The 24,772-nt window shown below is 44.9% G+C and overlaps 1 protein-coding gene across 3 annotated transcripts in view; it reads right to left on the bottom strand.

The window, feature by feature from the left end:
- The window catches only part of Srgap1 (SLIT-ROBO Rho GTPase activating protein 1), a 258,275-nt gene that overhangs the window by 6,055 nt on the left and 227,448 nt on the right, over nucleotides 1–24,772 (bottom strand). For all 3 annotated transcript variants that reach the window (XM_021655170.2, XM_021655176.2, XM_060371008.1), the window contains exons 16-21: nucleotides 20,475–20,580; nucleotides 17,300–17,524; nucleotides 13,484–13,563; nucleotides 7,872–8,052; nucleotides 5,664–5,798; nucleotides 5,183–5,522 (exon numbers count right to left, since the gene is read on the bottom strand). In XM_021655170.2, coding sequence (XP_021510845.2) covers nucleotides 5,183–5,522; nucleotides 5,664–5,798; nucleotides 7,872–8,052; nucleotides 13,484–13,563; nucleotides 17,300–17,524; nucleotides 20,475–20,580 — 1,067 coding nt within the window. The remainder of the gene's footprint in view (nucleotides 1–5,182; nucleotides 5,523–5,663; nucleotides 5,799–7,871; nucleotides 8,053–13,483; nucleotides 13,564–17,299; nucleotides 17,525–20,474; nucleotides 20,581–24,772) is intronic.

Below are 24,772 nucleotides of genomic sequence, written 5' to 3'. Positions count from 1 at the left end.
TTTGTCCAGGCTCATTCAGAAGAAGCCCTATCTTGAGTTCCTGGAAGTCATTCTGTGGCTCTCAATTGTGTTCTTTTTCTATCTTACTTTTCTTTTGTTAATTCCACTTACTGAATTCTTCAGGTGTAAGATTTTTGTTTCTGTTTTGTTTCATGATCTCTATCTCTTTGTTGATTTTTATCATTTAGGTTAGGAAAGGCCTTTGTGATTTCTCCAAGTTGTTTGTATTCCCTTGTTCTCAGTTCTGTTGTGGTCATTATCCTGAGCTTGTTTTCAAGCCCGTACCTTTCCTTTTCTTTGGGGTCTGCTAGCAAGTGTTACTGTGATCCCATCCTCTTCACATTTAATTGGTTCCTTTGTTGATAGTTTTCCGTCCAGTGAAATACTCATATTTTCAAATAAATGTGTTGTTACCCCTGATTCTAGATGAACTCACTAATGCGAGTGTTGGGTACTTCATCTATCAACCTTGTCGGTGATGTCTACGATGGCATCATTGCGCTAGGATGCAGGTGTTTGTGGCTGCAGTGGTACGACAGCTTTGCTGGGGGTGGAGCCACTACCAGATTTGCTGTTGGAATGGCATGGGTGTATGCAGGCACCCCTGGGCTGTAGCTGTCCGCCTGGCCTTTTGGTAGCAGGGCTGCCACCTGGCTGTTGGGTGTGGCTCTTGGACTGTGCCTGATGGTTGTGGCCCAGTGTAGCAGATCTGTGAGTCCTACAGGCTGTGGTGGAGTAGACTAACGGGGACATCAGGCTGCTGCCTGAACGCCTACTGGGACCAGTACGCGCACATTTGCTATGCTGCCCCTGTCTGCCAGCTGGCCTTCTGAACAGCCTCCCTTGCTACCTGGGTGTGGAAGCTCAACATGAATTTGAAAGCTGAGATCTTGGCTGCTGGGCTAGGCTCTGAGCAGCCATGGTTACGATGCCATAGCAAGTCAGGCGAGTATGGTAGATGGCAGCAGAGTCACAGGAAAGGAGGCACTGACTGTGTGGTCCCTGGGAAAACACTCCAATGAGGGTCCGGTTCTAAGAAGGGGGGAGCTATGTCACAGCAGCCTGGGTCACTGTGGCTATAGTGACTGTTCTGCAGCAGCTCACCTCTGCGACCTCTCCTGGCTGTGCTGCGGCCTGTAGGACTACTGGGCTCTCCCATGCAGTCATCTGCAGTGGCAACAGGGACTCCTCAAATCAACTTAGCTTCCCATGAGAAGTCCGTCTCAGCTCTGAATCCATTACAAGGAGGAGGCAGGCTAAGTGCTGGCTAGTTTTTATGTCAACTTGCAACAGGCTTGAGCAGTTCTGGAAGAAGGAGCCTCGGCTGAGAAACTGCCTCCACTGGATTAGCCTGTGGGCAAGCCTGCGTTACATTTTCTTAGCTGTCAGTAATTGACGGGGGAGGGCCCTGTCCGCTGCGGGTGGTGGACCCCTGGCAGGTGGTCCTGGACAGTGTAAGAGGGCAGGCTGAGCAGGCCACGAGGAGCAAGCTGGTAAAGCAGCATGTCTCCTTGACCCTGCCCTGGCTCCCCGGAATGCTGGGCCACAAGCTGTCACATGAAATAAACCCCTTCCCTGCCAAGCTGCTTGTGCTGAGGGTGTCTCATCTCAGCAACAGAAACACTGAGGCAGAGGAGGAGAGGCAGTGTGCCTCACTTTCCTCTCTACGGTGCCATCTCGGCTTTAGACCTAAAAATCCACAGGGCTCATGCCACTGCCCTGAGGACAACGTCCTTTCCCTTAGTCCTTCCAGCTGGACAGATTACAGTGTTCATACCTTATCATGGCTACTCTACCCCTGTTTTTTTTTGTATTTTTGGTTTTTTTTTTTGGGGGGGGGCAGGCACACCAAGTAATTATTTTGTCTTCTTTCTCATATTATGAAAAAATTGAGGATCAAAATGGAAACACATTTGTCATGCTTAAATAAGTAAATGGAAGGTTGGAAAGGAAGGGATCTTATGCATGTGTGCCTGATTCACACACACACAAAAGCAAAACTGTGTACAAAAAACCCTGCCAGATCTATAACCTTGACAAAGACTACTACACCCTTACACAGAAAATGCTTCTGTGAGGACATCTGTCTGTTCAGCCTTGGATGAATGCCAGCCTTGTCATTTATCAGACCCTGTAGCCGAGGACTGTTCTTTCATAGTAATGCAATCCTCCTCTTCATTTCACCTTTAAGATGTTGCAGTGTCTCACTTCTGTCTTCTCAAGCAATGCTCTTTCATTCCCAAATAAGCACCATCCTTCTCTGAAGAATGTCTTTGGTTGTCATTTTGGTTGACAACGTAAAGACATGAAATACTTTTTGCATGGTGTTAAGTCCTCCAGGGCTATCATTTTGTGAATCACTCTTTGACTGGAACACTGTGAGTGAGAGCTGTCCATTCTTTGAGAAAAATTACAGCACTGGTAGGAGCATCTTTCACTGAGTATGTGAGTTAATTAAATTAATACTGCCATGCCAATGCACTTTAAATCACAGAACTCATGGAGATTCTACAGGTGGGTATAAAAATATTTCATTTCATCTTTTGCACAGTCATTAACTAACATTCACAGAAACAAGTTCCAGTGTTTTACAGCCCAGCAGAGCAATTACAGTTCAGAATTACAAACATGAAGAGGGAAAGTATCTAAGGAGGCTGTAATGATGATTTGATAACTAACTACACATTGCATACATATACCAAATTATTATTTTGAATCCTATAAATATGTAAATTTGTTATATCAACAAAAGAGAATTAACATTGAAATGCATTTAATTTTTTAAAAATACTGATTTCCTTATATTTGTCACCTAATGTTATTTAAATTAAATATATATCATTAATCCAGTTCAGATATAAAGAATTATAAAATTTTATTTCAAATGGAAAAGTGTGCATCCTTGAGTAGTTGGTAAAGACAATGCATACTCTCTCCATATATAATTATATATATAACATATATGTAGTACCATTCAGAATTGAAAGGAATCTTGGCAAATGCGACAGTGTGTGTGTGCAGTTTGAGGACCTTTGCCATGTGGAATAATATATCACAGAACTATCCATATTGCACTATGATTCTATACCTCAGAGGTGTGAGGTGGTGAAAGTCACAGAAACAGAAGGTGGGGTGGTGGCTGCCAGAGCTGCAGGAAGGAGGACTTGGGCATTGACACTCAACCCGCGAAGTATCACTGTGGAGAGCTCTTTCATGAGGATGGAAACATTCTTTACTGAACCCTTTCTCAAAAATGGTTCAAACAGCAAAACCTATGATTTTTTTTCTTTTTAAAGCCAGAAGCTCAAAACAGGCAGGGCTGAGATGAAGTGAAGGACCTGCTTTGTCTGAAATGATTCCTCTCTTCATCCCCAGGACTTCTTCCGTGCTCCTGGACCATAATTCTGACTCCCCACGCAGTGACTGCTGTCCTGATCCTTCTCCCCACTGTATTGCCAGCAACTTAGAAAGCAGCTGTCTTTAGCTAGCTCATCAGCAGCGCCCATCACAGGTCACGGCTAGTCCATGCTCAACAAGCATTTGCTCAGTGAAAAAGCAAAGCCATGATATTACGTTACAGTATCCACTAAAGAAAGAACCAGAACCCATGACCCACTCTTCCACCTCGGTCTACTTCAAGGATCGCACTGATTTACTTAATAAAAGCACTTGCACATTTCTGTGTGACTATAGCTACGACATGCTCATTTGTCCTTGTGTGATTCTTTGAAGGCCGGAGGTGGAAGGCTAGGAAAAGGACAGAGCTGGAAGCCATCTTGTGGGGGTGATGTACTACTTTCCAAACAATTACTCTCACGTGGATTTCCTTTACTGTTAAACATGAATAAAAACCAAACAAAAACAATGATTTGCTGCAGACAGGATGTAAAGAAGCTAGCTGGTTTATCTGTTGACTTTTGCTTTTATGATTTACGATAAAAAGATTTCCTGGTTCTGGCAGTTTATTATGTCTTTTGCCCTGCAGCTCCCAGGTCTGTCTCTCAAGCAAATCCCATTTCACCTGCTTATTACAGCAATGATGTTAGGGGTTTCTCAGACCATAACACTCAGCGACAATCAAGTGGAGCCGGTTCTAAATAGGTCTCATTAGCCCTTGCATAACCCTCTAAAAAGAAAAACTCAAAGGTCAAAAGCCTTTTTGTTGAGAAATTGCTCTACAATTAAAATTCATTTAATTACTTTCAAACACATTAAACTATTCAAATAACCTGATTTATCACCCAAAATTCCTTATCATTAGGTCAGTCAAATAGTTTGGGAATGGGTCATACTAAGGATTCTTTGGGTGTTTGGGGGTTTTTGTTCTTTTCTTTCTTTCTTTCTTTCTTTCTTTCTTTCTTTCTTTCTTTCTTTCTTTCTTTCTTTCTTTCTTTCTTCCCATTTTCTTGTTACTCATCCCTTCTCCTTTTGAACCACAGGGAGTTTTCAGGAACAGCTGGGAGATGGCTGAGATTCCTCACGCCCAGCACCAATCTACCCATTTTGTCTGTTGCTGGCTATCAAGACATCTTCTGAACCAGACGGCCAAATGGGAGAAGGGGAAAACTCCCTCATACTGTCTTACTTCTGTCTTGTCAGTTCTGATCATTAGAGATAAACTTCAGGGTGCCTCTATGTAGTCTGTGTCAGGAAGGGAAGACACAGCACTCTGCTGGTCCATAGGAGCCAGCATTACAGTTCTTTAAACAGCTAACGACCATTGATTACATGACTTATTGACTGCTCTGTCAGTTGCTGCCTTGAAAATGTCACCTTTTGTTTCTACTGACTTATCTCCTTCTTGCGCTTTCCATCCTGTTGTCACCAGTGGTCCATTTTGGGAGCTTTAGGGTGTACTGTACTCTGCTAGCAGGCCCTTCCCTGTTCTTTTTCAATATTTTCCTGGCTATTCACCAATGATGAGTGTGAGTGTCCTGGCTCCTACATTTCTGCCACATCTGTTTAAATCAGTGGGAATCTAATAAGCTGGGCCCCTTCCAGTAACAAATGGACCATCAAGAGAGATTCATGGCCAAGCTTTAGATTAGATAGTGAACGTGTCTCTTTTTTTTTTCTCTAGTAATTTCTGTATGAAAATACAGTTTGCATATTTTAAATCTTTCCTGTTACCTTTACCACACCCAAGCACTTAAAATACAACATTCAGTTAGAAGCATTATACCTGAGCAATCGTTTCTGGGTCCAGTGGCTTGTGGTCGTTGAAGCCGGAGTACTGCCCTGATGATGTCGACCTCCTGATGGGAGGGCTGTCAATCTTCTTGAGGGAGTCATGCCGGCTGATGTTGGTCAGGCTGCCATGGCCGGGCCGGCGTCGCCTCTCAGGGCTGTCATTATTGAGGCCACGATTCTGCAGCAGGCCCCTGGGGTGACTGGCTAGGTTTGGGGATCCCAGGTCAATTGAGGAGTTAGACAGAGCATGTGGTGGGTGAAGAGGACAATGACCATCGCTGGTCCTGCCAGGACGTCTTCCTGGAGGGGGCGGTTCTCCTCTTTTCCTTTGTCTAGAAAGTTACAGAAGGAAAAAAAGAAAAGAAAATGGAGGAGCTTTTGACACTAGATAACACTTTAAGACTGAGTGTGCGATGGCTACTCATAGTCCCCAGAGAAGGGCGGTCAGGAGCTGATGATCACAGACCACTCACCTGGCTAAATAGCTATCAGAATGGCGGTCAGTTGGGGAGTTCATGTCCTTGGATGAGGACTTGTCTTCGGTGACTGGCCCACTGCTGGCTTCACTGTCAGCTTTTTGGCTCAGGGTGTCTGAAAATGTATCGTCCCTGAAATGATGGGAAGCAAGAGTGAGAGTCTCTGGCTGGACACATAGGAACAAAAATAAGGGATGGCATTTATGTGAGTCTTTTATTAATATAGCTGTCCTTGTTATGAAGGTTTATTAATTATGTGTGTATGTGTGTGTCTGTGCATACGAGTGCAGATGCTTTGGAGACCACACGAGGGCATCCTGTCCCCTACAGCTGGAGGTACAGGTGTTTGTGAGCTACTAAACTGTTCTAGGAACCAAACTCAAGTCCTCTGCATGAATGCATTTGCTCTTAATCCTTACCTCCTCAGCACCCTAAAGTCGACAGTCATTCTAAACATAATATAATTTTGCTACAAGAAAGTTGGGAATTTCAGGCATACAAAGGAGTAAAATAGCAGTCCAATCAGTTCATGTCAGAGACAGTCCCTGTCCCCATTACTATGGAGACCACTTGGATACTGAACTGATTACCTCCCCCTGAGGGGGGAGCAGCCTTACCAGGACACAGAAGAAAATGCAGCCAGTCCTGATGAGAACTGATAGACTAGGGTCAGGGGGGGGGGAGGAACTCCCTTTTTAGTGGACTGGGAGAGGGACTTGGGTGGGGAAGAGGGAGGGTGGGATTGGGAGGGGAAGAGGGAGAGAGGCACAGGGGGGATACAAAGTGAATAAACTGTAATTAATAAAAATAAAAGAGTAAAATAATAATCATCTATAACATACTACACCAGCCAAGTATGCTGGTGCCTGCCTTTAATTCCAGTACTTGGGAGACAGGGGCAGGTGGATGTCTGTGAGTTTGAGGCCAGCCTGGCCTATGTAGTTTCAGGACAGCCAGAGCTCATAGTGAAACCCTGTTTTGAAACTAACAAAAACTTCACTAAACCAAGAGGCAATTGTGGTTAGGTCACTATTTTGCTTCTGTGTCTAGAATGTGAGTGTGTGTGTGTGTGCGTGTGTGCGTGTATGCAGTATTTACATCACTGATAAATGGTCCTCGGTTTAGTAGCTTAGATATACACACCTTCACGCCTACATATATACACATCTTTGATGGTCGTATACACACTTTGTTATTCTAAAGCTATGTACATCATTAAGTACTGCTTTTCACTTTGTGTCTCTCATTCGCTTGGAAAGTTTCTTCCAGTTGGTAATGAATTGTGCAACAGCACGCTCTGCCGCATCCATTGTTTTGTAAAGCTGTTTCTTTTACTTACTCCAACATCTTCTCACATCCTTAAATACTTCTGAGAAATTGAGAGCTTTCTCAGTGGTGAAACTGAGGCTGCGTGAACAAAAGCCCTGAGCTGACTCCCTTCAATTTAAGCCTGTCTCCTCCCTCTTGGGAACTGGGGATTGAAAGAGCCAGACATCAAAAGAAAAATCGGCTATTTTGGGAGTCACCCTGGCCGTGCTAACTTTCTGCAGAGGTTACTGTTCTGAGGCACTGTCAGAAGATGTCTCTCCTTGAGCCCGTTTGGTTCTGGACTGTCAGCAGCCAGCATGCAGTATAATCTGGATTATACTTTTTTTTTACTTTTTTTTAAAAATGAGACTGGGTCACATTTATCCCAGGCAGGCCATGAATTCACTGTGTAGCCAAGGACAGCCTCGAACTCTTGAGCCTCAAGCTTCTCCTTCCAGAATGTGGGATGATGGCAGGCACCCCCAGCCCGCGCCTACGTGCTGCCCGCTGGATGTGGATGCCCTGGCTTTTTGCACATGCTAATCTACCAACTGTTGAGTTCAGTCTCGATTTCTTTAGGCACCTTTCCTAATGCACTGCCGATTAAGCAGATTTTCAAGGACAAGAAAATTTTTCCAAATAAAGTAAATACAGTGATTTACTTTTTTACCATTAAACCCACTAGGAAAGTGAAAAACTCTGCCCGTGCAGTTTGGTCCCCTCACCCCCCAAGTCAATTTAAGACTCCAATCGGGGCCTAATGGGCGGATCAGAAACTGCACCCATGCTTATGGAAGACCCTGGGCTGGCTTCCTAGCCCTCCCTCCGGACCACTCCGCCCGCCCCTCCTGCGGCTGAAGTCTCTCTCTGCGGCCACTGAGGGGTCCAGCCACTCACACGTCTTGCACCACGATGTACTGATGAGGCACGAGCCCGTCGACCCCGTTGTGTCTGCCTTCCCACCAGTCCTCCGAGGCGCGGTGGTACAGCAGCAGGGACGCGCCCTTCTTGAAGGACAGCTCTCTAGCTGAGCGCCCCACATAGTCAAACTTGGCTATTGCTTCGATTGGCTCACACTCTACAGAAAAACAACAGAAAACGCAGAGGGGTGAGGATGCTGGGAAGCCGTGGGGCATTCTTTGAAAGGTCAGCGTGGGGCCTTAGAAACAGGCTGAATGGGGAAACAGGCAAACCATCACAGGAGGCCCTAAGGGGCAGTTCTGATCGGGGGAGGGGGTGCCTCCAGCTGTCATCAGTTTCTTAGGCAAAGAAAAACTGAGCATTAGATCTTCATTTCCTCAACCTCTTATTGGAGATACAATGACAGCGTAATAAAAAGATGTTGCCTTTGCAATATGATATAAAAACATCTCCTCGGTTGTAATATCCGCCACGTTGTTCTAATCTTTTTCTGACGTTGATGGGCTGTGGTTGTAACATGTTAGTGCCATTTATAATAGAAAACAACACAATTCCAGAAAACACGTGTTATTAGCTTTACAAAATACATAAAACCTTCGTAAGAAATGCTGCTGGAATACATTTATGCTCCTCATGGGCTTTTTTTGATTTTTTGGTGTGAAATCTCAATGTTAACATCAAAACTCAGGGAAAATTTCACTTCATAAAATTTTTAGATTTAATTATGAAACATTTATGTTAGACTGCCCTCCACTCAAAGTAAAAGACCAGACTCAGAAACTATTTTCTAGGGATCAAGAAATAATTGATGGGAGAGACTCAAAAGATTGCAGACCACAGCTCTGTTCACACAGCATCGCAGGGAGCTTCATGATTAGACCTAATGCAAGAATGTCCTCCATTCAAGGTCTTTCTCCTCCTTGACGGCCAGCCCCTCATTCTCGTTCCTGCTGTCCAACAGGGCTGAGTGGACAGCTAACGAAAAATAAGCAGAAACGAACAGTGTGAGGAGCGTATGTTTATGGAAATAACTGTACAACGAATGATACCTCATTTGCTACAACCTGGGTGTGTGTTAGTTTCAAAATACTCTAGACTCTGTAGGCAGTATGGTGGAGTACACCCTGTCTCTCAGCCCTGCAGGAGATCGCTTCCTATCTGAAACCCACTCACTTGAGAGTTCACGTTTCCTGGTGTTCACTGCGGCATCCGTGACACTTAGGGACAGTGGGAGAGAGAAGGTTTTGGAAGAAGAAAGCTAGGCTTCTCTTCCACTTGACAAACTGAAACTTCTCTGGGGCGTGTAAAGCAGAAGCAGCATGCACTGAAAACCTGTGTGTGAAGGGCTTGTGCGAATTTTGGCACACAGTTCAAGAATGGAAACTGCAGCAACTCTCTGCTGTAGGCAGTGTCTGGGGAAATGTTATGTCACCATGTCCAGCTGTAGCCCCAGAACCTATGTGGAAAAAGGTGTACGAGTTTTGAGAACGACCGTGCAAGTCTTTTAGATCGTATGTAATCCTTTGGTGGACTGTGAAATGCCCTTGAATGGCTCATGATTCTAATGGCTGAGCCATAGCTGGCTGGCACTGTTTGGGGACACTACAGAACCTTTTGAATATGGGGCCTTCCTGGCAGACATGCACCTGTGGGGGCCAGGGCTAAGGAGTTATACGAAGGCCAGGTTCCAGCCCAATCTCTGCCTCTTGAATGCCAGATAACCAGCCCCTGTCACTCATGCTGTCACAATGTCTGCCTCCATGTCTTCCCCACCCATGACAGACCATATCCCCTGAACTACACATCAGGACAAATCTCTCCAATTCTGTCAGGGTGACGAGAAAAGCAAACAGCATACTGCTCAAATCACAGTTTATTATTACAATGCAAGTGAGCATACCAGTAAATATTTATAGAAGAGAGGAGAGAACTTTCCATTTAAATATAATGACCCTTTGTTCTAAATTTCCAGAGAATGAATCAATCCTTCTTGATCTGAGATGATGCCAAAATCTTGATCTGAGACCAAAATCTGTACTTCAGTTTTCCTTGGTGGATAAAAACAAACACGCTCACAGAGTGAAGACAGGCTAATTTATTAAAGTAACTTCATGACATTGGACTTGTGAACCCTGAGCCAACATACCCTTAGCTCTTCATTTTTAAATTAACAATATAAGTGTGTCATCAGAGGACATGACATATAATCTATGCACAATGTGTGGAGGACAAAGGGAAAGAAATTCATCACTGCTCTTTAGGGCATGCAACATGATGACATTAATGCTAGAACAACATATGTGTTACATATACACACAGTTTCAGAATCATGACCTCTGTGACTGTCACACAGGCACTAGGATTATCAGACTGACTAAATCTACTGAATAGTGGGGCCCGTTATGCAAGGATGACCATTTTAGTGGTAATCCTAGTATATCAACAAGTAATTTTCAGCAACTTCATTATTCTGACTCTTTGTGCTCTCCTGGGAGCCATTTCACAGTCCAGTGTCAATCAATAAAGCTATTTCCAGACAGCTTAGTCTGGGCATTGCATGGCAAATCAATCTCAGGGCATGGGGGCGCCATGGCTTTTTCACATAGACAGTCTTTTGGTCCTTTAGGGTCCTGCAGAACTTCTTAGATGTTGCTACTGCTGACATCATACCAATAATGGCAAGGGTATAACGTGATTACTGAGTGCTTCTGCATGGCTCTAATAACTGCAAAGGGGAAGCGGCCTCAGCAGAGCGGCTGCCAGAGTGGCCTGGTGCTAACAGGTCCTACGCTCACTCTTATAATTTAATATGCGGTAATAATGTTGTAGCTTCTCTTGGGGACTTTATCATCCCCAATATGCTTCCTTCTAGGTTTGTCATCCACCCTCCTTTCGGAGGTGAGTTTTATTCTGGGACAGCCCCTCTTGAAAAAAAAAGTCGGTCTCTGTAGTGATACCATGATAGAAATGAGAATGCAATATCTGACAGTCAAAATGGTGACCTACTTTTTGATTCAGCTACAGAACTTTGAAGGTTGGCTGCATTGAGAACCTGTCCTTTGAGAGCAATGATTTTATCTCCAGCCAAGGGGGTGGCCATGATCGAATCAGAGTGAGATTTAGTGTCGAGTATTAAACAAACATTCTCTCTTAGAGTCAAGGGGTAGACATTTGACAGGTGGCATGAAGTTGGAACTGGTATGTGGGGAGAGAGATGTTTGGGCTTTGCCTACATTGAAGAAGGCCAGTGGGGTGAGGGGGAAGGATTGAACCAGAGAGAGAAACATAGGGACCAGGACAAAAACCAAAAACGATGGTGTCAGAGGTAGAGGCCTCAAACATTTTCAGAAACATCATGTAGAAATATGAGCTATTACTTTAAAGAATATCCTTTAAGCCCAGAAAATATAAGCCCAGAAAATATAACTTTAATTTTAAAAAGAGCACAAGGTTTACGACCCACTCGGTGAAATGGAACTCATGTCTGACAAAAGCTCTGGTGGCCCAGAAGCTGAGACCAGACAGGCCACGGACTTAGGAAACCAGATACTGCTCTGCTTAAGGAAAGTATTGGCAAAACGACTCCCAATGACATGCTGCTGCACCCATGGAGCAGTGTCAGAGAAGCTTCCTCCTGCAGGAGATGGGAACAGACAACACGCAGAGTGAGAGACCATGGAGCACGCAGATCTAAACGGGATGTCTCCATCAAATCCCTCCTGTCAGGGCTCAATAAACTAAGCAGAAAAGGAGGCAGAGAGACTGTCAGAGCCAGAGGGATGGAGGACACACCAGGACTGACACACACGACTCACAGAGACTGTGGCAGCATGCACAGGCCTGCACAGGTCCAAGCCAGACAGGGTCTCAGTGCTGAAAGGGGATGGAGACACAAGCCTCCAAAGCAAGAAGCTATCTTCAATTGACAAGCACTTGCAAAGGAAACTGTAGTTTTTCTCCAATTGTGTCTCATTGGGTATATAAACCGCACCAAGGGCCGGCTCCAGCAGGAGATGACCACAAAACAAACTTAACGGCTCTTCTGGAGGCTTTTTACCATCTCATGTTGCATTTCTGGTCTTTAGTTTGTATGTTATGGTTTCCAATTTTGTGTTTTGATGGGTTTTATGTGTGTGTGTTTCTCATGCTTTGGCTTTTTTGTTGTTTTGCTTTATTCTTTATCTGCCTGTTTGTCTTCTGAAGAGAGAGAAAGAAGGCATGGAATTGAACGAGTGGGGGAGGAGAGGCACAGGGAGGAAATGGGGGAGGGGAAACCATGACCAGAGTACGTTGTATGAGAATAATTATTTTCAATAAGAAAGAATACAAGAAGACTCCTTTTCTTTCTTTTTTAGCAGATAATTGACACTAGACATGAAACATCAAAATTACCCATCTGCTAAAACTCCAGCTTTTAAAAATTTTTACTAAGGCATCAGGTGTGACAGCTATGTGTCTACACAGAAGAAAAACAAATGACCCTTACCTCATATCATAACCTCCATAAGAATAGGAACTATGTGAAAAAACAAACGCCGAAGGATTTAAAAGAGACTAGAGGACCACAGCAGACATGGCAAAAGGCTGGCATCATTATCACCAAGGACATGAAAATCAAAACCACAGTGAGATACCTCTCTGTGGTGAGAGGACAGCTGCCTGACAGAGACAACAGATGCTAAGGATCTGGAGAAGAAAGGACCTTTGCATACCATATGCAAAGCTGGATATGCAAATGGTACAGGCACTATGAAATGGAAAGGGGTCTTAAAAATTAAAATAGAGAGATTATATGGTCTAGAATTCATACTCTTATCCAAAAGAATTGAAATGGAAATCACCAAGAGGAACTCCCAGGGATGGTCTCTGCAGCAGCAGTCACAAGGGAAGATGTGGAAACAGTTCCCGGAGGAACACGGACGGGTAAAGGAAGCGTGAAACATACATGTGAGGAATGCTGTCCAGACTTTTTAAAGGGAGGAAGTGCTCCACCGTGGAACAACGCGGGCGGACCTGACGTCAGCTAGTATATTGCATGGCTCGGCTTACATCAAGAGCTTCAAATAGTCAAATTCATAGAGCCAACGGGTATGGAGGTTGCTGAGGCCTGGGAGGTGGGGAAGGAGGGAGCTACCAGTCAGTAGGAATGCAGTTTCAGCCAGGCAAAGGGGACATGCTCTGGACATCTGGTATGCAGTGTCAGACCATGGTCACAGCAAAGTGTATGGTGAACTTCAAGCGGGTAAGGAGGGGGTCTGTTAGGGGGGAAGAGGTAGGGCAAGGACAGGAAACAGGAGGACAAGCTCCATCCTCTCAGGTTCAGCAGGATTTCTTAAAGCTGATCAAGGGTGGGGGGAAAAAACATGAAAGAAAGATTGATTGATAAACTTGCCTGCTTTAAAACAAGCACAAGTTAAGCCTCCATCAGAGAAGGCCTTTCTAAAGCGTATATACCCAGTTCCTATATACAACACAAGAAAAGAGGAACACCACCCGAAGCACACGAAATCAAATAGGAGACGCCGGGAACTCTGCTGTTAGGTCAAAAACAAAAGCAACGCGCAGAGTGGTGCAAGCCCGGGCCTTACCGTCTTCACTGGTGTGGGGCTCTGTGCCTGCGTCCTGATCCACTTCCTCCAGGGTGCCGTGCTCACTGTACGGGCTGTCGCTGTTGGGTGAAAATGGAGATGCGCATGAAACCAGGTGCTGTTTTCCGATCCGGCCATTACTACAGCAAGGAAGCCCATGGGCCGTCCAGTGCAGACGCTCCCGGGTAGTCCGACCGCAGAGCGCCAGGGCCTCCTTTAATTATCTGCTTCTGTGGAGATGCGCTGGGACATGTATGTGTATGAGGGTTGCTGTAACGGTCCGCATGGATTTTGGCGAGCTCTCGAATAACCTGAGAGCCTCTCGGCATGCCTGTGAGGTCCCCCAATTAGCTTAGTTCAAGTGGGAAGAGCCACCCTGACAGTGGGTCCTTCCTGACAGGACCCTGACAGTGGGGGCCTGGACCAAGTGAACGGAGGAAGCTAGCTGAGCACAGGCATCGGTCCGTCTCCCTCTGCCTCCCGATTGCTGGTGTGGTCTGGAACTGCAAGGCAGAATAAACCCTTCTACCTGCTACCAACAGGAAAAGTAAATTTTTTTTGTTTGTGTACACATATGTGCATTGCATGTGTGTGTCACATACATGTGTAGATGCATGTGTATGCATATACAAACGTGTGTACATGTGTATGCGCACGAGTATGTATGCATTCATCATTTACAATCCTATTAAGACAGGTTTTTACAGGAAACCAATAGCATTACAAATGAATGTGGATTAGTTGACTGCACGTAGAATAGCTTGAGTACTGCTCTACAGATGGAAGTCTTTGCAAGTTCAATTCACCATTTTTATCATATAGGTTGAGAATTCTTTGACCTCTGTGAGGTAACTGTAGTATCTTTTCTATCATCTCTTGACTTGCATTTATTTCATCTCTGTATGGGAATCATGATTTTTATCATGCTCATTTCTCAACTTTAACAACATTATCACCGCTACTACAGGCCTTCAGATGTTTGCTAACAGAGGGTCTTGGCCACAAATTCCAACCTGATATTACTCTAAAAAGCCATTTGTAGAACCATATTGGGGGACCAGGGTAACTCTGTTTAAAAAGAGTGATGCTGGACTGGGGAGATGGCTTAGTGCACAAGTGTCAGGACCCAAGTTTGAACCCCCAGTACCCACCCAACAAGAAGCCAGGCCATGGCTGTGTGCTCCTGCAACCCCAGTGGTAGGAGGGTAGACAGGGCTTGCTGGCTGCCGGCCTAGCTCCAGGTCAGCGAGAGACCTTGTATCCAAGGAATAAGGTGGAAGTGATTTATACTAAGACCTAGTGTCCTTCTCATACACATTTAACACACACACACAGACACACACACACACACACACACATATACACACACAGGTTCCCATGGAAACATTGTAAACAACATTCTTCAGTTCATGCTGCTGGCTGTAACATGATCAGCAACACAATGCTCTGAGATCAAATCCATACACTCACCAATTATCTACATACTTTGTCTTTTTTGTTGTGTGTGTGTTGTGTGTGTGTGTGTGTGTTTTTTTAAGGCTGGCTTTCTCTGTGTAGCCCTGGCTGTCCTGGAACCCAGAGATCTACCTGGCTCTGCCTCCCAGGAGCTGTGATTAAAGGAGTGTGCCACCACTGCCTACGTTGTCTTTGCTACAACAAAGACGGCAGGAGATCTTGCTCACACAGCCCTGTGTTTGGGGGGAGTGATGAGCATAGCTCCGACACTGGCCCCAAAGAAATATGACTGTGAAATGAAGTTATTCAAAGTAAATATGACTGTGAAATGAAGTTATGTATCTCAGCATGATTGAGTTTATTCTCTTACTTTCCCAGCGGAAGACTTTAGTTGGTACCTGTCACAGACATACTCAAGTCAATACTGCAGAATTGAATTTCATCTGTAACATGGCCGCTACAGCACAGAGCTGCAATACAGCATGCTTGGCTCCTAATTCTGAAAGCAGCACGTTTGGAAATAACAACATTCAGTTTTCTGCACCGCCACACTGTATATGACTTAATTGGGGGAAAGAAGTTATTTTTTAAAAATCTCATCGGTACTTGTTCCACGTCTATTTGGTCCTGCGAACGGGACTCAGGGGTCTCCTGAGAACAGCACAGAAGCTCCTTCAGCAGCTGCCTCCGGAAGACGGAGGCTGGGAAGACTCACACGCTCTGTGTGAGCTGTCCCTGGTGTTATGGTTTCCCTAGGTTCCTCAGCATTCACATGTTGGAATTAGAACCCCCAAACCCCATGTTGATGATGTGTGCTGCTGGGACCAGGGGATGACAGAGAGTGGCCTGTTTCTCTTCTCTTCATCGGATGCCTGGTGCCTTGTTATGGAGCAGGAAGGTCCTCCCTGGAGGCCTTCATACGAGACCTTCCAGCCCCTGTAACTGTGAGGAGTTCTCTTCTTTCTAAATTTACCCAGTTTGTGCTGTTCAGTCGCAGCAATGGAAAACACACTAAGGTGCTGGGCTGTTACTATTAAATAATACTAACTACTAATCTTTGGGTGCACTCACTGGCCTCTCTTAACTTATTTTGAAGAGTATTCATGCACAATAAATCACTGATTGATAAGTGTCCTGACTAGCTGGCACAACAGAGGGCCTCAAGGATTTGAGACTTCTTTTGTTACTTATGATTGATAGAAAAATGGCTGAAACACACATATCAAATACTAAATAACAAGCACAGACGTGAAGAGTTCTGCCTCCTAGGGTGACCCAGGTGACTACACTCTCACTATGTGCTTTTTTTGCCTGGGAAGTGGCGCCATGTTAACATTTTTTTTTTATTCTCAAAACATATTAATATAAATTTGCTCACAATGACCCATACTACCATAATACTTATCGGTCAGAGTGAAAATCAAAATAAATAATAGGAACATATATTTGATTGACAGTGCTTCTATAAGAAGAAAATGTAAAGGTACTTGTCAGGGATAAACCTATGAGATTAGGCTAGGGACACACAGATCAGTGGCAGAGGATTTGCCAGGCACACACAAGGTATTTGATCCCCAGCATTAAAAAACCAAAACCCAGACCCAAATAAAAGCCGAGGATGGGAAGGAAGTCTGCTAATTTGGTTAGTTATCTTTTCTTGATTTAGAATAGTAGTAAAATTAAAATCTCTTTCTCTCTTTCTCTCTAGCTTGCTCTTCCTAGCTCTGGCTGTCCTGGAACTCACTATGTGGACTGGCTGGCTGGTGCACCACCATGCAAAACAAGCCCTTAAAAGGAAAACCCTCATTCTTCACAGAGGCCCAGAGTTATCTAGAGAAGAGCAGGCTAACGGGGTGCTTCCTTACTAAAACCCTCACGGCCACAGATTGCACGGTTCTACTACCGTAAATGCTGCTGGTACTTCTCTTTCTTTCCTTTGTAAAAATTAAAATTAGTAGCTTGTGGGCAGTTCTCTCTCTCTCTCTCTCCCTTCCCGTGTGTATGCATGTATATATGTTGATGTACTTGTTCATGTGCATGCATGTAAAAGCCAGAGCCTGAGACCAATGTTTTCCTCTATCGTTCCCTCCCTTAACTTCTGAAACAGAGGCTCTTTGACTGAAGCTGGAGCTCAGTGTCTGGAGAGGCTGGGTGGCCAGTGAGCTCCCAGTGCCCTCCTGCCTCTGCACTGGAGTTACAGACACACGCTGTTGTACTGGCCTTTACTAGGTGCTGGGGATGTGAACTCAGTGGCCCCCTGCTCCGGCAGCAAGCCCTTTTCCCTCAGCCCCAGACAATTCCCCGCTGTAATTGCCAGTGGCTATGTGAGCCTGAGCGGGAGGGCTCTGCTCCTGGACTCACCAGTAGTCACCTCCAGCCATACATTTCTCATACACGGGGCCGTCCAGTTCTTTAGCATCTGGGAAAATAGATTCATGATGGATGATGATGGTCTTTACAATCTCGTTCACATGCGCCTGGCAAGACACTTGGTCTTGTATCTCTGGAACGGGCATCAGTGTTGGGCCAAAGCAAATGGCCAAATTGTAAGGGTCCATCATGTTCTCATCACTGTACTGGGAAAGACTGTAAAAGGAAGCAAGGGAGAAATGAAGGTGCTTAATAGGATACTTCATATTTTGGCTTTTTATTCTTGTTTTTTTTTTTTTTTTTAGACTGAGTTTCTCTGTGTAGCCCTGGCTGTCCTAGAACTCACTCTGTAGACCAGGCTAGCCTCTAACTCACAGGGATCCGGCTGCCTCCACAGTGCTGGGATTAAAGGCATGTGCTACCACTGGCCATATTTTAAATTTATTTTACTAAAACAACAAAAATAACAAACTGTAAATGTGTGCATGTGCTTGCGTGCCTGTACATGAGAGTGCAGGGACCCTGTGGAGAGCAGAAGGGGTGTCTAGCCCTTGGGGCTAGAGTTTCAGGTGGTTGTGAGCCATCTGATGTGGTCACTGAGATCAGAATCCATATCCTATGCAAGTGAATTCAAGTGCACACTCTTGACCACTGAGCCATTTCTCCAGTACCCTTACCTCAGATTTTGAAAACATGGATTAAACACTTTTATTTATTTTTTTTATCATTAGAGGAAAAAAAAATGATATTCCATCCCACCCAGAGCTGGCTGATCGAACGCCAAACTGAGTAAGAGGACGACACACACCCATCGTCTTTGTGTGAGTGAAGGGCATTTCCTAAAGCCGTGGGTTTACGACACCGTCAGTAATGAGAGATAAATAAATCTGTGAATCTGGACCATAGAGAACAACCCCAACCAAGTCTTAGGGGTTTATCTTTAAACTTCCCTACCATTAGACACATCTGAATTTTCCATTTCCCTCCTTATAAATCTCTGGGGAAAAACTGGAATGAAAGGGAAACATCCTTCCTTCCAGGCGGCAGAGAACAACTGTCAGCTGCTCACCACCACCACTAGGTGACAACCCACGCCACAGAAGACGCTGAGAGCACAAGACAAAGGAGATCCTTAATTCTCTCATTATCCCTCTTCACGTGGGGGAGCTCTGCGGGCAGCTCTGGTTGTCCGCTCCTCGGTCTTAAACTCAATATTGCAGATAGTTCTGAAGCCGTTTCATAGGTGACTCTACGCGAGCCAGCTCTGCAAGGCCTGGCCTCCAACATACAGGGAATCTGCAATTATCTCTCAGCGTATAGGATGTCAGCCACAGAAGATGTGAAATGCAGGCGAACAGATGACAAGTGGAAGGAGAGAAAGGAGATTTAACTGCCTTTGTGAGACAGTGAGAGACCCAGAGCATCTAAGGTAACACCTGTGTGGCACGTCAGCCTTTGGGGAAGATAAGAGAGTCAAGAGAATGGAAAGCACAAAGAATGATCTCCACAGCTGCCATATGTCCTTCCCTTCTGCCATTCCTCAAGTATACAATCCAAAAAAAAAAAAGTCCACAACGCCACCAGGCGACTGAGTGACAGATGGGATCAGGGGAAAAGTCAGGTTCAGAAGGAAAATCATCCAGTTTTCCAAACTCACACCGGGGCTCACTGGGGAGAGTCAGGTTTAATCCTTCCAGGTCTTTATTTTAGTCCTGGCTCGAAGAACATTAACATGATTTCAAAACTGCCGCCTTCCAATTCTGGATTGTGCAGCAGGAGAGTAGCTGGCCCTCCTTCTCAGGATTCCTGTGCCAAGCATCCTGGGCTGAGGCGGGGCCTCATCTTTTCCTGCAGGCATCTTGGGCAGCCCCGCTACCAGACTCAGGAAGTGCGTGCCATTTGATGGCGCTTACATTCAGGCTTCGAGGACTTGTTTGGTCTGAACACTGCTTTCCTAGGTCATTGGGGGTCGTTGGCTCACAGTGGGTTTTGCTCAGGAGTGTCGGCAAAACTGGATAGGAACAGCACTGCCAGCATGTGGGGGTCTACATCCGTCCGGGGAGGGGGAAGCATGCATCTCAAGGTAAAGTTGGTGCTCCTGGGTTCTGACAACTGGGTGACAAGGCTTAGTCAAGGGTAGTGGTGGGCAGTGTCTATTTACCGTACGTAGACACAGTCCATATCCTTTTTAGGTAACGTTTCTGTCCACACAGCTTCCTACCGTCCTTTGGGAATGCTTTAGGTACCTGAGGATGAGCTGTAGAGCCTCGTTCTGTTTTCCCTGCAGTCAATTCCCTAGTGTACGCTCTTTGGCTCTTGGGGCCAACCTGAGTGGGTCTGAGTTTAGAACTAGCCAGCAGGGTTGAAGTGAGTTTCCATGGCTTCTGAGAGTGCAAAACTCCGGTGAGACACAGGTGAAAAAGAAAATATCCTCATGTGAAGGAGAGTTCATGCCAAACTGAGAAGACATATCCCTCTCCCTGTTTGACAGCTGACTCGGATCATGAACTTCTAGCTGCAAAGCAGGAGGACTTTCAGACAGGATACAGGGGAGATTGTGCCAGAGTGGAACCCACTCGTCAGCACGCAGCAGAACAGTAGCCACGTTGCCCCGGTCAAGAGTCAAGTTTCTTTTAAAACAGTGTAGTAACTTTTTAAGATTCCTTTCGCATCATAGTAGAGACTGTATTACACATATTTTCTTCTTGACAGGGTCTCATTACAATGAATTAGTGAAAATTCTGCTTTTGGAATGATGTCTAAATCATCGCCAATCCTCCTCCAACCCCGACTATAACATTAAAAAGTGACAGAATTTTTTGCCAGGAGAAGGTGGTTTACATCATTTTGACAAAAAACATTTATGACATGCGCTCTGGAAAGAAGCTGGGAAAACACATATTTCACCAGAAAGTGTTATTTATAGTAGTATTTTGGGTATTTTGCATTTAGGGCCAGCCACAGTTTCTCCATCTGGAGTAGACTTTTCATGCATCATAAAAAGATGTTGATCTCTTGAGGGGAAAAAAAATGTTTCCTAGGCCTACATTCGATCACTTTGCCTTTGACTCAGCTGATGAATGGAACCCAATGCACATTTTATAGGATCCAAGCACTCAGACAGAATGCAGATGGGCACTTGGGTAGAACACGGGGGTATACTCACTGATTGAGGAAGGCAAACAGGTACCTCATCACGATAAGGACCGACCTGGGCAAGGTCAGGAGGAGTTTCCGGATGTGAAGTGCTCTCTCATAGAGATTATCTATTCCTGCAGGCAGAGGGTGGCATGGTCAGAGTCTCTCAGTCACATTTAGAGCATATCATTGCAGCACCCCTCACAGGGACACACCCAACCATCACAGGAAGCGATCATGATTGTCGTCGTCATCATCATCATCATCATCATCATCACTATCATAACTTGTACACGCCACCATCTCCAGGCTTGACCCACCATCGTTCACTGTTTCCCTCAGTTCACTTGCATACTTCCCTGACCTGCCTTTCTCCCTTTCTTTACTAAGTTTAGGGACATGGCCTCCTTATGTAACCCTGATGACCCTGGCCTTCACCTCACAAGTGCTGGGGTAACAGGTATGTACCACACTGGTTTATTATATGTGATGTACATGACCTTGAGTAATTTAGAATTCTTATACATTTCTCTCCCTTGTTGTGAGTGTTAAACTTTGCTGCTCATATGGTCTCAATGCCTTCTTGCTGTATGGGAACTAAGACAGCTTTCTGGGATATCTATCTATCCATCCATCCATCCATCCATCCATCCATCCACCTGCCTATCATCCACCAAGCTATCCACCCACCCATCCATATCAATGTTCTAGAATAGTTCTGAACTTTCCTGTGGTTTTGTATTATGGTTTGTCATTCTGAACTGCTCTAAGACACTGAGGTATGCTACTCTGTCTCAAGCTTCCGATGCCATGCCACAGGCACTATTCAAGTCTGAGTCCTACTTCCTGCCACTGGCAGCCTCATCTAGAGTCAAGGTCAGAACTGTCACTTCTAACATGGCAACCCCGGGCTTCACTTTCTCTCTGGTGGTCCCACCGCCGATGAACTCATTTCCTCAGTAAGTTTTACCCTTTCTTGCTTGGACTATAATCCTATCCTACCTAGCTTCCCCTCGGAAATAACTTCTGGGGCTTCAACATTGACTTGGTTCACAGGGGCAGTCTTCAAAATCACCAGGATTCCTCTAGGCAGCCAAGGCTGGAGGCTGTGGCCCTATGTCCTCACACCAAGCTCGTCTGCCTGGAATTCTGAGTGCCGACTCAAGACGCTTTCTATTTGTCATCAAAGTGGACATTTCGTTTTACCCCCCATGCAGCTGAAAAGGTATGAAAAACATACAAATATTTTTGCTCAACCACAAATGGGTCTGTAGACCCACGCCTGATTTATCAGGGTGAGTGGGAACAGACAGTTCTGTTCCACCACTCAGCAGGCCTCGGCTGGAAATGCAGCCGGCTCATCTCCCAGAAAAACGGAAGTTCAGAGACCCTCTACCTGGGACGTGAAAATATCCGATTGTGATTAACATTTTTATTCTTTTAGCTCAAATCAGTAGCTAATAGTGTGACTGTTGTTGCTGTGAACGGGATATCGTGCACTTCACGTTCTTATTTGTAATGCATTTTGAAATGGAAAAGCAATCCAGCATGAATGGGGGGTGGGGAGCAGTATCTATGGGTATAAATTTAATGTATTTTTCCAACCACTTGTCTTGATTTCCTCTTGGGAAAAAAAGTACGACATAGTTATTACTTTTAGATGTTAAGCAGGTAAATAAATTCAGGCCACATGACAGCAATAATGAAGCAGTCAGTATTGCCATCTAGTGCCGTGCCTATAAGATCAAAGCAGACCCCCACAGACGACAGTTTATCTCCTACAGCAACCTGGGTGGAGAGGAAATGTGCATGTCACCGAGAAGCTAGGTGGGGAACCACATCTCCAGAGCACCACAGATGCCCAGTGCCCTTCTCTGTTGGACAGTAACTGGCTCAAGGCTTGTTACCCAAGAAGGTCGTGTTAAACTAAGGTTACTGCTGCTGCTTTCTGTTAAAAAGAACAACCCTCCCCCAGAGGTAAAATTATACCCATTATGTTACATTCTTAAAAAATATCGAGGGCTGGAGAGATGGCCCAGGAGTTAAGAGCTTTTGCAGCTTCCAACACACACATGCTGGCTCGCAACTGCCTGGCCCTCTGGTCCCAGGCGATTGGATGCCCTCTTCTGGCCTCCTGTTGCATACGGCGTACATCCACTAAAGCACATACTCACACATATACACCTGAACCTGGAATTTAATAGCATTTCCCCCTTACTCACTAGACAACTGTTTGTATAAATGACTTTATGTCCACGCTCCAAACCAAGCTTACAAACTTTACTATCCCCATATCCACGGAGATGACACACTGAAAGATAAAGTGGCTCATTCCACGTCTCTGGTTATCAGTGACCGCTACTCTTTGTTGGCTACATATAAAGGCTCCTGAAGGTTCTGTTGAAACCAAGAAAACCTGTGTGCCACCTTTTATTGAGAATCTTGGAGATTACAAGAGTTAAATCTTTTGAGTTTCCAAACTAATTCTTAAGTTAAGGATGAATATATGTTTAATACATGGGACAGAAATTTAGCAACTTAAAGCAAGTTTTTTTTTTTTTTGTCTTAAATTAGAGGTGAAAACAAAAAAGAGATGAGGAAACAATACAAAAGGCTGTCACTGTATAATTATCTTCATGTCTGTCATGTCTCCTAAAGGGAGAATCTTTCCAGAGGGAGGCAAGGTAAAGCCACCACTTCCAGAAACTATAGATTGATGTTAAGAAACTCTTGCTTCCTATCCCTCTGTTTTAAACGCAGTCTCTTTTTTTCTTGAAGGCAATTTCAAATTTTACATGCAATTTACGGTAACATTTATTTATACTAGTCAAAGAGTGAGCACAACCTGGATATTGACAGACAAATGAACGGATAAGCACAATGTGGTATAGACACACATGGGATTATTACTCAGCCATAAGGAGGAAGGTCGTTCCATGAATGAGCCAGGAAGATGCTTCTATAAGCAAAGCAGGCCATACACAAAGGGACAGCCAATACATGATACCATTTGTATGAGGCATTTATATCAGGGCAATTTATAAATCAGAGTGGCAAGGGCCTGGGAGGAAGCAAAGAAGGCTCTCACATCAGCCTCCCAACTTCACAGTACCACAGGGTGACGGCTCTATAAACATGTGTGGAAATGCCACCAAACTTGAGCTACTTGAGGAAGTGGCAACAAGCCCAATGGCCACTGTCCCCTCACACTGGTTCTTCAGGCACTCTTTGCTGAAGTGGTCATCTGCTAGAAAACAAATAATAAACTGCAAGACAGGAATTTCTCCGTGGGCATAAAGACAGGGAGAGGAAAGCCTCTGGTGGCCACACAGAGAAAGGAAGTATAAGAGCAGGCACTAGTGAATGGTGAGCTCCAGAGCCGGGTACCACTCTCAAGGTTCTTACTACCAAAAGCAAATCAGTCACCTGTGTGAATAAAAGGGAAAGCAAAAGCAGAGGTGTGTGTCCACAAGTTTAGAAGGATCTCTGCCTCACCTTTCCCTGGTTACTTCTGGCCTTCCTAGGTAAGAAGTAAAACACAGAAGCCTCTGTACCCAGCTGTGAACAGGCTGAGTTCTGGGAGTGAAACTCCTGCTTTCTCCTCTTGCTAAACTGCAGCACTTACAAACAACAAATAATAATCCCTGATCTGCTGACTTGTCATATTGCATGCAGGAGGAGAATCTGAGGCTTCATTTAGAAGGTGTGAGGAAGCTTCACCTATCAGGAGCTCAGCTGTTGGTACAATGTTCTTGTGGAATGTACACAGTTTACCCTTGTTCATTCAAATGCTGAGTTCTCTACCCCACCATCTGGTTTCAGTCCCGACACAACTGTCTCAAGTTTGTGTAAACATGCCACCGTTTGTTCTCTGTTTTGTCAATAAAACAACCAGCCCCAATGCTGTGCAATGGAGAGGAAGAGGAGGGAAGAGAGCAGAGGTCAGCAGGAGAGGTCCTGGAACCATGAGGAGGGATGAACCAGACCTAAGATCTGACTAAAAGCAAGTATAATGGGTAAATTCTGAATGGGAGGAAACTATGCCGGCTTGGAGGTTTGGGATGGAGTAACTATTGCCCAGCATTGTGCTCTAGGTTAATTAAATAAATCCTAGTCTCTGTGTGGTGATTTGGGTATACAGCAGGTTTAGTAATAGCTGCTGCTTAACTAAAAGATAAATCAATAACCAACAACACTCGGCTATTAAGTGTTTCCAGAGATGGAGGAAATCCCAAGAACACAATTTTATGACATCAAACAGAAATGTGGAACCAGAGAGAAAGCCGCAGTGTATGTCAGAAAAAGCAGACAGACTATAACAGCCAC

Source organism: Meriones unguiculatus, chromosome 17 (assembly GCF_030254825.1).
Source record: "Meriones unguiculatus strain TT.TT164.6M chromosome 17, Bangor_MerUng_6.1, whole genome shotgun sequence".
Lineage (NCBI taxonomy): Eukaryota > Metazoa > Chordata > Mammalia > Rodentia > Muridae > Meriones > Meriones unguiculatus.
The sequence above is the reverse complement of the archived record's forward strand: the minus strand, read 5'-3'. Positions and strand labels throughout refer to the sequence as shown.